Here is a 14,460-nt window from a genome sequence, read left to right as displayed (position 1 = left end):
AGGGATTCATATAGACCTCCACGCAGGTCGATTGAGGAGCTGTATAGACTGAAGCACGTCTGTAGTGTGGAGGGATTCATATAGACCTCCACGCAGGTCGAATGAGGAGCTATGCAGAATTCAGAAAGCCATAGTTCTGTTTCCCTATTGCCCATGTATTATTGAACATCAGGTGTTGATCAATAATTATTAACCTAAGACGCCATGCGGTTTACAACAACCTAAGCAACGGGTCGAATCACAACTCACTGAGAAAGATTAGCTGCCTCAATTGTGAGAGTGAAAAAAAATCTATTTGGTTTGAATTGATGTTCTAAGTCATCCCGTGGCTGTGGGAATGAGAGCTCTGGGTAGCGTTGTATTATGCAGGGGTCGTATTGTGCGTTTAATGATTGATGAAGAATAAGATGAGCTTATGAGTCACCGAGTCATTACCTCCGTCTGTCTGTCTGCTACTCAACCTTTTCCCCTCCCTGACTTCCTCAAGGTCCCGGGACCCAGGCTATAGCTCCTCATTCCTATCTGTCAGGGGAGCAGGGGCTGATGACAAAACAATAACAGTGGCCTCACACAACTGTTGAAGGACAGCTAGGGCCACGGTGAAGTGAGAAGATTTTTACCTTGGTTATGCTGACTCAAAAGATAATACATGCTGCTGGTAGTGGCCTTACAGCCATCAGGACAAAAGTAAGTGGGAAATGAGTAAGTAGCTTTGGCTTGTATGAGCCAGAAAAGCCCAGAGGAGCAGGAGCCTATCTCCTGTTTCTGTAGCATGAGGCAGGTTGATGTAGAAGTACACCACCTGGACAGGACGCTAGTCTATCGCAGGGCCTTACCCCCAGGGCCTTACCCCCAGGGCCTTACCCCCAGGGCCTTACCCACAGGGCCTTACCCCCAGGGCCTTACCCCCAGGGCCTTGCCCACAGAGCCTTACCCCCAGGGCCTTACCCACAGGGCCTTACCCCCAGGGCCTTACCCCCAGGGCCTTACCCCCAGGGCCTTTCCCACAGGGCCTTACCCCCAGGGCTTTACCCCCAGGGCCTTACCCCCAGGGCCTTACCCCCAGGGCCTTACCCCCAGGGCCCTACCCACAGGGCCTTACCCCCAATCTATATATTTAATTCCTTTAGTTAAAATTTGGGGATTTGCGTGTATTATTTTGTATTGTTATGTATTACTGCACAGTTGGAGTTAGGAACAAAATAATTTCCATACACCCACAAAGCATCTGCTAAATATACAACCAATGCTGAGTGCCAATCTTTGGTCTCGTTATAACTCGGCCAGGGAATTCCCTGCCTTCCAATCTCAGGGCCAAAACCCTCTAACCACAAGGACACTGAGCTGGTAGGACAAAAGGGCCACAAGTTGCTATTAAATCATAAAGGGGACAAATATGAGTTGATTTTGGAGATGTTGATTTGCTTCACGCAGCACAACTCTAGCAGAGTATCGACGCAGACAGACCGTTTCAATACAGATCCAATTACATCTAGAGGATCATGGGATGTACTTAATATTGGACGTGTGTTTCATCCGGCTGTGAGGAGAGAGACACGATGACGTAACTACCATTCACCAACCAGCCTTGGGTTAGTAAGCTGGCACTGCTGAATGGCAGATATTTGGCATTATTCACAACAGGCCTAATGGCTTATTCCTCAGAATGTCATCGCAATTAACTAACAGATGGTCTGGGCCAGAAAATGCCAGGCTGCTGATGCTGGGGAATTTAAGTTTTTTTATTTTATTTTTTATTTAACTAGGCAAGTCAGTTAAGAACAAATTCTTATTTTCAATGATGGCCTAGGAACAGTGGGTTAACTGCCTGTTCAGGGGCAGAACGACAGATTTGTACCTTGTCAGCTCGGGGATTTGAACTTGCAACCTTTCGATTACTAGTCCAACGCTCTAACCACTAGGCTACCCTGCTGCCCCAGTCAATGTCTAATGTCCAGAAATGAAATTTTCAACATACTAAATGTCTTGAATCACAGAATCACATTCACATTCTTCTTCCTCCTGATAATTACTATGTAAACATTTACTTAGAAACATAAACATGCCTTTTTCTGGTCCGAATTATCCAGAGTCTGATCCCATCTCTCGGGTCCTCCCTCCTTACCCTCTGGTCCTAAGGAGTGCAGAGATCAAGGTGATGGATCAGCACCTGTTAAGGGAGCAGAGACACTCCATGATGACAGAGACACTCCATGATGACAGAGACACTCCATGATGACAGAGACACTCCATGATGACAGAGACACTCCATGATGACAGAGACACTCCATGATGACAGAGACACTCCATGATGACAGAACCAACAGCAGTCATGCCTACAGCACTGGCTCTCCCAACCAAAGTCAGCACTGGCTCTCCCAACCAAAGTCAACACTGGCTCTCCCAACCAAAGTCAACACTGGCTCTCCCAACCAAAGTCAACACTGTCTCTCCCAACCAAAGTCAACACTGGCTCTCCCAACCAAAGTCAACACTGGCTCTCCCAACCAAAGTCAAAACTGGGTGAAAGAGAGTGAGAATAAGTAAAGGAGACTTATTTTACAGCCAGAGGCCCAAATGGTTCACCTGGGGTTGGACACATAGAGAAACAAATATCTCCCTGCAACACCCCCAGGCCGAGGTCAGACTTGAGAGATCAAACAGATTCAGACGGATGACACAAGATGGAGCCAGCCCCGCCCGGGAATGTGTTCAACTAAATGAGTCATGTTGTGATTCTTCCTGTGCTCCCTTCCTTCCTATTTGCAAAATTATCTGGATTCCCCATTTCTAGAAATAGGAAAAAGGAAAGGGAACACAGAAAAAACAGACGTACAGTAGAGTAGAGTAGAGTAGAGTAGAGTAGAGTAGAGTAGAGTAGAGCTTGGAAGTTCTGATGACTCCAGAGTCTGTGTTAGAACATGAGACGTGGCTGGTTCTGATGACTCCAGAGTCTGTGTTAGAACATGAGACGTGGCTGGTTCTGATGACTCCAGAGTCTGTGTTAGAACATGAGACGTGGCTGGTTCTGATGACTCCAGAGTCTGTGTTAGAACATGAGGTAGCCTAGTGGTTAGAGTGTTGGGCTCGTAACCGAAAGAGTTGCAAATTTAAATCCCCAAGCTGACAAGGTACAAATCTGTCATTTTGCCCCTGAACAAGGCAGTTAACCAACTGTTCCTAGGCCGTCATTGAAAATAAGAATTTGTTCTTAACTGACTTGCCTAGTTAAATAAAGGTAAATATATATTTTTTTAAGATGTGGTTGGTTGTGAGAGTGCTGGACAGGTCACAGACAGTAGACAGTCTTCTCCAGTGTGAGAGGGCCGTCTGGCCCAAAAACAAATCACACTTCGTGGACAGACCCAGTTGTCTGCCCTGATAAACATCACCTTCTCTGGATACCCTCCCGTTACACATATCAAGTCTTGAAAAGAAAACAGGAGGCCAGGTTAAAAAAGTAAGAAATGCTGTTTTTAATATGAAGTATCCTCCACCACATGTACAATCCGTCAATTCTCTATGGCTTGATGTGAGATATCCAAATCCAACGTAACGACCATCCTGTTGGATTGTGGACACTAAAGAGATCTTTGGGAAGTCCCCTCCTTAACTGTGGATGGGGACCAGAAATATCTCTGCCACACCTAACAGACTGGATCATATCGACCCAAAATGCATTTGGGGAAGTTCAGACCTAGAACAGAGCCAATGGGTCTCTCTAAAAATGAGAGATGAGTAGATACCATGGTGAGAATGTTTGATTTGGGTGTCGCCTTGTCAGATGTGGTCACTGTGATAATGTGGGATTCCTCTCCGATTGGAAAACAAATACACAGATCAATTAATCAGATTGATAGAGATGGAACATCTTATTGGAGAAATGTCAGTCAATTCCATAAACACAGATGGATAGACGCACACACACACACACACACACACACACACACACACACACACACACACACACACACACACACACACACACACACACACACACACACACACACACACACACACACACACACACACACACACACAGAGCCATATGAATCCCTGGCACTTACACAAGAAGCCACCCATAAAAGACAGTTATTTTTCAAGGCTCCCCTGAGGCTCCACCTCTCTCTCTTCCCTATACCCTACATGTTATTTCATAGTGCTTGTTCATATGGTCCCTGGTATCTGCACGGCCCCTCAGGAGTCTCAACTCACCACAACCTCCCCCTCACCGCCCACTCCCCGAACCCAGGAGGCCCCACTCCCCCAAGCCTCACCCTCACCGCCCACTCCCCGAACCCAGGAGGCCCCACTCCCCCAAGCCTCACCCTCACCGCCCACTCCCCAACCCAGGAGACCCCACTCCCCCAAGCCTCCCCCTCACTGCCCCGCTCTCTGACCCAGGAGGCCCCACTCCCCCAAGCCTCCCCCTCACCGCCCACTCCCCCAACCCAGGAGGCCCCACTCCCCCAAGCCTCCCCCTCACTGCCCCGCTCTCTGACCCAGGAGGCCCCACTCCCCCAAGCCTCCCCCTCACCGCCCACTCCCCGACCCAGGAGACCCCACTTCCCCAGACCCAGGAGGCCCCACTCCCCCAAGCCTCCCCCTCACCGCCCACTCCCCGAACCCAGGAGACCCCACTCCCCCAAGCCTCACTGCCCAGATCCCCAACCCAGGAGGCCCCACTCCCCCAAGCCTCCCCCTCACCGCCCACTCCCCAAACCCAGGAGACCCCACTCCCCCAAGCCTCACTGCCCAGATCCCCAACCCAGGAGGCCCCACTCCCCAAGCCTCACCCTCACCGCCCACTCCCCGAACCCAGGAGACCCCACTCCCCAAGCCTCACTGCCCAGATCCCCAACCCAGGAGGCCCCACTCCCCAAGCCTCCCCTCACCGCCCACTCCCCCAACCCAGGAGGCCCCACTCCCCAAGCCTCACCCTCACCGCCCACTCCCCAACCCAGGAGGCCCCACTCCCCCAAGCCTCCCCCTCACCGCCCACTCCCCCAACCCTGGAGGCCCCACTCCCCCAAGCCTCACCCTCACCGCCCACTCCCCGACCCAGGAGGCCCCACTCCCCCAAGCCTCACCCTCACCGCCCACTCCCCCAACCCAGGAGGCCCCACTCCCCCAAGCCTCACCCTCACCGCCCACTCCCCAACTCAGGAGGCCCCACTCCCCCAAGCCTCCCCTCACCGCCCACTCCCCCAACCCTGGAGGCCCCACTCCCCAAGCCTCACCCTCACCGCCCACTCCCCGACCCAGGAGGCCCCACTCCCCCAAGCCTCCCCTCACCGCCCACTCCCCCAACCCTGGAGGCCCCACTCCCCCAAGCCTCACCCTCACCGCCCACTCCCCGACCCAGGAGGCCCCACTCCCCCAATTAAGACTTTAGGAGCACCAATGTGGCATCGCTGTATTCTTGATGCTGCTTTTCACATCCCATTGGACATTTTTTGAAATGGCAGTCTATCAGCTCATTAGTAAGATCCAAGTCTCATTGTGGGATTTAAATGTTTGACTAATCAGATGACAGTTGAACAGACCCCTAACACAGTCACTAGTACCAGGGGAAAACCTTCTGAGCAGACTCTCTCTCTCACACAATGACTCAGAGAAGGATTTACGAGAAAAATAATCTTTAGAGGTTAAATGTTCAATCTGCCAGTGCCTGTGGCTATGAATATCTAGTCCTAGTCAGGCATGGTCGCACATAGCAGGATAGTGGGAAAGTTAAAGACAGAGATTTAGAGAGAATTGTATTACTAAGGCTCCCACCTCAACTTTCTCTGCCTGAGATAATAGGATGTGTCTCATAGAGAATCCTCTCTTTGTTATAGGCAGGGTAATTGTCATTTCTCTCAGGCAACCTCCTGACTGAGTCATACTGGCATTATATGTTTAGTGCCTTAGTTTACGTACTGTAAGGGGAAAAGTGAGACTGTTCTCTCATTCTGAGGAGGCGTCTTATTCAGCGAATACAGACACACAAATAGTCCTGCCATCACACTCTACACTGGCATCCGTGGAGGTTACTGTTCCATAGCGCTATTATGTATTTCTCCTTTCAAGAAAAGGAGGTATACCTAAGGTGAAAACGTTTACAGTGTGAGTGGTGCATTAATGAGCATCGCCTCTGTACTTGTCCTGCCATGTTTCAACGACACAACTCTTTCCACGCCACTCAAAGTAAGTGACTCCCCATTTACGACAGGAACCTTTTGGATAGTTTCCTAAGTGCATTCTTCACATTCCGCATTCTGTTGGGACCTTCCGAACAGAATGACCTGAAACCTCCCTGCTCCTGAGAGTTCTGTGTCCACGGCTTTGAATGACTGCAGAGGGATAACGAACTGCTGTGTACTTTCTCAAGTCAATGTGATGTACAGTACTAATGAGCTGATATCTTCCTCAAGTCAATGTGATGTACAGTACTAATGAGCTGATATCTTCCTCAAGTCAATGTGATGTACAGTACTAATGAGCTGATATCTTCCTCCTTAAGTCAATGTGATGTACAGTACTAATGAGCTGATATCTTCCTCCTCAAGTCAATGTCATGTACAGTACAAATGAGCTGATATCTTCCTCCTTAAGTCAATGTGATGTACAATACTAATGAGCTGATATCTTCCTCCTTAAGGCAATGTGATGTACAGTACTAATGAGCTGATATCTTCCTCAAGTCAATGTGATGTACAGTACTAATGAGCTGATATCTTCCTCAAGTCAATGTGTTGTACAGTACTAATGAGCTGATATCTTCCTGCTTAAGTCAATGTGATGTACAGTACTAATGAGCTGATATCTTCCTCAAGTCGATGTGATGTACAGTACTAATGAGCTGATATCTTCCCCAAGTCAATGTGATGTACAGTACTAATGAGCTGATATCTTCCTCAAGTCAATGTGATGTACAGTACTAATGAGCTGATATCTTCCTCAAGTCAATGTGATGTACAGTACTAATGAGCTGATATCTTCCTCAAGTCAATGTGATGTACAGTACTAATGAGCTGATATCTTCCTCCTTAAGTCAATGTCATGTACAGTACAAATGAGCTGATATATTCCTCCTTAACCTCTTATACCTATGGTGGCGCTATTTCATTTTTGGAAGAAAAACGTTCCCGTTTTAAACAAGATATTTTGTCACAAAAAGATGCTCGACTATGCATATAATTGCTACTGTTCGAAAGAAAACACTCTGACGTGTCCAGAAATACAAATATCTTCTCTGTGCGTGCCCTTTAACGTGAGCTTCAGGCAAAACCAAGATGACTTGGCATCCAGGAAATGACAAGGATTTTTGAGGCTCTGTCTTTCATGATCTCCTTATATGGCTGTGAACGCAAGAGGAATGAGTCTGCCCTTTCTGTCGTTTCCCCAAGGTGTCTGCAGCATTGTGACGTATTTGTAGGCAGATCATTGGAAGATTGACCATAAGAGACCACATTTACCACGTGTCCGCCCGGTGTCCTGCGCCGAAATTGGTGCGCAAAAGTCACCTGCCAGTATTTTTCCATGGGGCACAGAGAGAGAAGCAAGCTTCCACGAACTGCATGTCAATGAAGAGATATGTGAAAAAACACCTTGAGGATTGATTCCAAACAACGTTTGCCATGTTTCGGTCGATATTATGTAGTTAATCCGGAAAAAGTTTCACGTTGTAGGTGACTGCATTTTCGGTTCGTTTCGGTAGCCAGGCGCAATGTAGAAAACGGAACGATTTCTCCTACACACAGACGCTTTCAGGAAACACTGCACATCTGGTATGTGGCTGGGAGTCTCCTCATTGAAAACATCAGAAGCTCTTCAAAGGTAAATGATTTTATTTATTTGGTTATCTGGCTTTTGTGAAAATGTTGTGTGCTACATGCTACACAAAATGCTATGCTAGCTTAGCATACTCTTACACAAATTAGTCAATTTCTATGGTTCAAAAGCATATTTTGAAAATCTGAGATGACAGTGTTGTTAAGAAAAGGCTAAGCTTGAGAGCAAACGCATTATTTTAATTTTATTTGCGATTTTCAGAAATCGTTAACGTTGCGTTATGCTAATGAGCCTGAGGCTTAGTCACAATCCCGGATCCGGGATGGGGAGTTTCAAGAGGTTAAGTCAATGTGATGTACAGTACTAATGAGCTGATATATTCCTCCTTAAGTCAATGTGATGTACAGTACTAATGAGCTGATATCTTCCTCCTTCAGTCAATGTGATGTACAGTACTAATGAGCTGATGTATTCCTCCATAAGTCAATGTCATGTACAGTACTAATGAGCTGATATCTTCCACCTTAAGTCAATGTGATGTACAGTACTAATGAGCTGATATCTTCCTCCTTAAGTCAATGGGATGTACAGTACTAATGAGCTATAAAGTAGCATTCATTAAACAAGAACATACAATTCAGTTGGTCTGTAAAATCTGCCAAAAACACTTTAGGGTACAGTGGTGGCCAAAAGTATTGAGAATGACACGAATATACATTTTCACAAAGTTTGCTGCTTCAGTGTCTTTAGATATTTTTGTCAGATGTTACTATGGAATACTAAAGTATAATTACAAGCATTTCATAAGTGTCAACGGCTTTTATTGACAATTACATGAAGTTGATGCAAAAAGTCAATATGTGCAGTGTTGACCCTTCTTTTTCAAGACCTCTGCAATCCACTCTGGCATGCTGTCAATTAACTTATGGTCCACATCTTGACTGATGGCAGCCCATTCTTGCATAATCAATTCTTGGAGTTTGTCAGAATTTGTGGTGTTTTGTTTGTCCACCAGCCTCTTGAGTATTGACCACAAGTTCTCAATAGGATTAAGGTCTGGGGAGTTTCCTGGCCATGGACCCAAAATATCGAAGTTTTGTTCCTTTTGCCTTATGGCAAGGTGCTCCATCATGCTGGAAAAGGCATTGTTCGTCACCAAACTGTTTCTGGATGGTTGGGAAAACTTGCTCTCAGAGGATGTGTTGGTACCATTCTTTATTCATGGCTGTGAACACAGCCAATTTAGGCAAAATTGTGAGTGAGCCCACTCCCTTGGCTGAGAAGCAACCCCACACATGAATGGTCTCAGGATGCTTTACTGTTGGCATGACACAGGACTGGTGATAGCGCTCACCTTGTCCTCTTCGGGCAAGCTTTTTTCCAGATGCCCCAAACAATCGGAAAGGGGATTCATCAGAGAAAATGACTTTACCCCAGTCCTCAGCAGTCCAATCTCAGTACCTTTTGCAGAATATCATTCTGTTCCTAATGTTTTTCCTGGAGAGAAGTGGCTTCTTTGCTGCCCTTCTTGACACCAGGCCATCCTCTTCTTTGTGCATGCAGATGCACTCACACCTGCCTGCTGCCATTCCTGAGCAAGCTCTGTACTGGTCGTGCTCCAATCCAGCAGCTGAATCAACTTTAGGAGACGATCCTGGCGCTTGTTGGACTTTCTTGGGCACTCTGAAGCCTTCTTCACAACAACTGAACTGCTCTCCTTGAAGTTCTTGATGATCTGATAAATGCTTGATTTTAGGTGCAATGATGACGGCAAGTGTTTCCTTGCAGGTAACCATGGATGACAGAGGAAGAACAATGATTCCAAGCACCAACCTCCCTTTGAAGCTTCCAGTCTGTTATTCGAACTCAATCAGCATGACAGAGTGATCTCCAGCCTTGTCCTCGTCAACACTCACATCTGTGTTAACGAGAGAATCACTGACATGATGTCAGTTGGTCCTTTTTGTGGCAGGGCTGAAATGCATTGGAAATGTTTTGGGGGATTCAGTTCATCTGCATGGCAAAGAGGGACTTAGCAGTTCATTGCAATCACTGATTGCATCTGATCACTCTTCATAACATTCTGGAGTATATGCAAATGAGGGAGGTAGGGAGGGAGGTAGGGAGGGAGGGAGGGAGGGAGGGAGGGATGGAGGGAGGGAGGGAGGGAGGGAGGGAGGGAGGGGGAGGGAGGGAGGGAGGGAGGGAGGGAGGGAGGGAGGGAGGAAGAAGGATAGAGAGAGAGAGAGAGAGAGAGAGAGAGAGAGAGAGAGAGAGAGAGAGAGAGAGATGAATGCATGCCAGTCTGAATAACTATATAAATTAGGGAGGAAATTGTTCAATGCTTCCTGTTCTCTTTAAAACAGTCAGCTTTAAAAAAAAACATGTCTGGAGAGAAGGACGATCTGAAGCTCTTAAGACTCTTCTGCAGCCCATCAGAGGCAGCTGTGATGTCAGACTGGTGAGACATGGCGTGTTGGGAAGACACACCAGCAGGAAGGAGACAAGACACTGTACATAACCTCCCCATCATACATCTCTTCTCACGTCTGGCTTCACTCCCCCTGACAGGCAGCATCCGCAAAACCAGAGCACCCTTCACCTCATGCCTCATCTAGGATCTCAGGCTCTCATTGTCAGAGCATCAATTGCATGGCTAAATTGCAAGTTACACAGGGTTATTCCAGGGGTGGATTTGGGATGCCAAATTCAGTTCATGATCCTTTTTGTCTTGTTCGCTCCTCTGTGTTTTTAGGGGAAAAGGAGGCAGACTTCTGATGCACTAGTTTAGGGTGTGATTGAAAGGGGTTGTGGGAGATGAGAACAAATCAGTTCACACCAAAGCAATAACAACCATCAATATTCTATTCCTTATTTTTAAGAGATGAGAGAGAGACAGATAGAACTAGCCAAAAGGTCTGTCTAACATTACTACAGAAGGCCAATTACTCCCATCACTGCCTTCTCCTCTAATACACACCCTTGAAAAATCATCATCAAATGTACCTAGATGTCCATGTGTGCTTATCTAAGCCACTTGTGTGCTTATCTAAAAACGACATTGTGCCCAAACTCCAAACACTCCGGTATATTTCCCAGCATGGACACAAACACAACCTTTTATTTAAGGGGTGGATCAGCTTTAATATTGCGGAAAGAATGTTGCTTCCATCAATGTAATTGTCTGCATGATTTCCAATCCCCCATATATTTCTGGGATAAATATGTACATACATACACATAAAATATATAATACATACATACATATATATATATAATATATGAGTACAAAAACATTCATACGTATACACATACAGTTGAAGTGGAAAGTTTACATACACTTACGTTGGAGTCATTAAAACTTGATTTTATGGTAACTGTAGGGACGACGTCGTTGATGCACATATTGATGAAGCCGGTGACTGAGGTGGTAAGGTCCTCAGTGCCATTTGATGAATCCTGGAACATGTTCCAGTCTGTGCTAGCAAAACAGTCCTGTTAGCATAGCATCCACATCATCCGACCACCCTCTTCAATGTAAAGATATCCCTCTTCAATGTAAAGATATCCCTCTTCAATGTAAAGATATCCCTCTTCAATGTAAAGATATCCCTCTTCAATGTAAAGATAGCCCTCTTCAATGTAAAGATATCCCTCTTCAATGTAAAGATATCCCTCTTCAATGTAAAGATATCCTTCTTCAAAGTAAATATATCTCTCTTCAATGTAAAGATATCCCTCTTCAATGTAAATATATCCTTCTTCAATGTAAAGATATCCCTCTTCAATGTAAAGATATCCCTCTTCAATGTAAAGATAGCCCTCTTCAAAGTAAAGATATCCCTTTTCAATGTAAATATATCCCTCTTCAATGTAAATATATCCCTCTTCAATGTAAAGATAGCGCTTCTTCAATGTAAAGATAGCCCTCTTCAATGTAAAGATATCCCTTCTTCAATGTAAAGATGTTCCTATTCAATGTAAAGATAGCCCTCTTCAATGTAAAGATATCCCTCCTCAATGTGAAGATATCCCTCTTCAATGTAAACATAGCCCTCTTCGATGTAAAGATATCCCTCTTCAATGTAAAGATAGCCCTCTTCAATGTAAAGATATCCCGCTTCAATGTAAATATATCCCTCTTCAATGTAAAGATATCCCTTTTCAATGTAAAGATAGCCCTCTTCAATGTAAATATATCCCTCTTCAATGTAAAGATAGTCCTCTTCAATGTAAATATATCCCTCTTCAATGTAAGGATAGCCCTCTTCAATGTAAAGATAGCCCTCTTCAATGTAAATATATCCCTCTTCAATGTAAATATATCCCTTCTTCAATGTAAAGACATCCCTCTTCAATGTAAAGATAGCCCTCTTCAATGTAAAGATATCCCTCTTCAATGTAAATATATCCCTCTTCAATGTAAAGATATCCCTCTTCAATGTAAAGATATCCCTCTTCAATGTAAAGATAGCCCTCTTCAATGTAAAGATAGCCCTCTTCAATGTAAATATATCCCTCTTCAATGTAAAGATATCCCTCTTCAATGTAAATATATCCCTCTTCAATATAAAGATAGCCCTCTTCAATGTAAAGATATCCCTCTTCAATGTAAAGATAGCCCTCTTCAATGTAAAGATAGCCCTCTTCAATGTAAAGATATCCCTCTTCAATGTAAAGATATCCCTCTTCAATGTAAATATATCCCTTCTTCAATGTAAAGATAGCCTTCTTCAATGTAAAGATATCCCTCTTCAATGTAAAGATAGCCCTCTTCAATGTAAAGATAGCCCTCTTCAATGTAAAGATAGCCCTCTTCAATGTAACGATATCCCCCTTCAATGTAAAGATGTCCCTCTTCAATGTAAAGATAGCCCTCTTCAATGTAAAGATAGCCCTCTTCAATGTAAAGATAGCCCTCTTCAATGTAAAGATATCCCTTTTCAATGTAAAGATATCCCTTTTCAATGTAAAGATATCCCTTTTCAATGTAAAGATAGCCCTCTTCAATGTAAAGATAGCCCTCTTCAATGTAAAGATATCCCTTTTCAATGTAAAGATAGCCCTCTTCAATGTAAATATATCCCTCTTCAATGTAAAGATAGCCCTCTTCAATGTAAAGATAGCCCTCTTCAATGTAAAGACATCCCTCTTCAATGTAAAGACATCCCTCTTTAATGTAAAGACATCCCTCTTTAATGTAAAGATAGCCCTCTTCAATGTAAAGATATCCCTCTTCAATGTAAAGACATCCCTCTTCAATGTAAAGACATCCCTCTTTAATGTAAAGATATCCCTCTTCAATGTAAAGACATCCCTCTTCAATGTAAAGACATCCCTCTTCAATGTAAAGACATCCCTCTTCAATGTAAAGACATCCCTCTTTAATGTAAAGATATCCCTCTTCAATGTAAAGACATCCCTCTTCAATGTAAAGACATCCCTCTTCAATGTAAAGATATCCCTCTTCAATGTAAAGACATCCCTCTTCAATGTAAAGACATCCCTCTTTAATGTAAAGATATCCCTCTTCAATGTAAAGACATCCCTCTTCAATGTAAAGACATCCCTCTTCAATGTAAAGACATCCCTCTTCAATGTAAAGACATCCTTCTTCAAAGTAAATATATCTCTCTTCAATGTAAAGATATCCCTCTTCAATGTAAATATATCCTTCTTCAATGTAAAGATATCCCTCTTCAATGTAAAGATATCCCTCTTCAATGTAAAGATAGCCCTCTTCAAAGTAAAGATAGCCCTCTTCAATGTAAATATATCACTCTTCAATGTAAAGATATCCCTTTTCACTGTAAAGATAGCCCTCTTCAATGTAAATATATCCCTCGTCAATGTAAAGATAGCCCTCTTCAAAGTAAAGATATCCCGCTTCAATGTAAATATATCCCTCTTCAATGTAAAGATAGCCCTCTTCAAAGTAAAGATATCCCTTTTCAATGTAAATATATCCCTCTTCAATGTAAATATATCCCTCTTCAATGTAAAGATAGCCCTCTTCAATGTAAAGATATCCCTTCTTCAATGTAAAGATGTTCCTATTCAATGTAAAGATATCCCTCTTCAATGTAAAGATATCCCCCTTCAATGTAAAGATAGCCCTCTTCAATGTAAAGATATCCCTCCTCAATGTGAAGATATCCCTCTTCAATGTAAACATAGCCCTCTTCGATGTAAAGATATCCCTCTTCAATGTAAAGATAGCCCTCTTCAATGTAAAGATATCCCGCTTCAATGTAAATATATCCCTCTTCAATGTAAAGATATCCCTTTTCAATGTAAAGATAGCCCTCTTCAATGTAAATATATCCCTCTTCAATGTAAAGATAGTCCTCTTCAATGTAAATATATCCCTCTTCAATGTAAGGATAGCCCTCTTCAATGTAAAGATAGCCCTCTTCAATGTAAATATATCCCTCTTCAATGTAAATATATCCCTTCTTCAATGTAAAGACATCCCTCTTCAATGTAAAGATAGCCCTCTTCAATGTAAAGATATCCCTCTTCAATGTAAATATATCCCTCTTCAATGTAAAGATATCCCTCTTCAATGTAAAGATATCCCTCTTCAATGTAAAGATAGCCCTCTTCAATGTAAAGATAGCCCTCTTCAATGTAAATATATCCCTCTTCAATGTAAAGATATCCCTCTTCAATGTAAATATATCC

The 14,460-nt window shown here is 44.0% G+C and overlaps 1 protein-coding gene across 1 annotated transcript in view; it reads left to right on the top strand.

Annotated features, from left to right (window-relative positions):
* Positions 1 to 721: 721 nt before the first annotated feature.
* Positions 722 to 14,460, top strand: part of LOC135527650 (uncharacterized) — a 22,881-nt gene continuing 9,142 nt past the window's right edge. The window contains exons 1-2 of the mRNA XM_064956133.1: positions 722 to 1,067; positions 4,202 to 5,416. Coding sequence (XP_064812205.1) covers positions 722 to 1,067; positions 4,202 to 5,416 — 1,561 coding nt within the window. The remainder of the gene's footprint in view (positions 1,068 to 4,201; positions 5,417 to 14,460) is intronic.

This window comes from Oncorhynchus masou, chromosome 33, assembly GCF_036934945.1.
Source record: "Oncorhynchus masou masou isolate Uvic2021 chromosome 33, UVic_Omas_1.1, whole genome shotgun sequence".
Taxonomy (NCBI): domain Eukaryota; kingdom Metazoa; phylum Chordata; class Actinopteri; order Salmoniformes; family Salmonidae; genus Oncorhynchus; species Oncorhynchus masou.
Note: the sequence above shows the minus strand (reverse complement) of the source record. Positions and strands in the feature narration are given on the sequence as shown.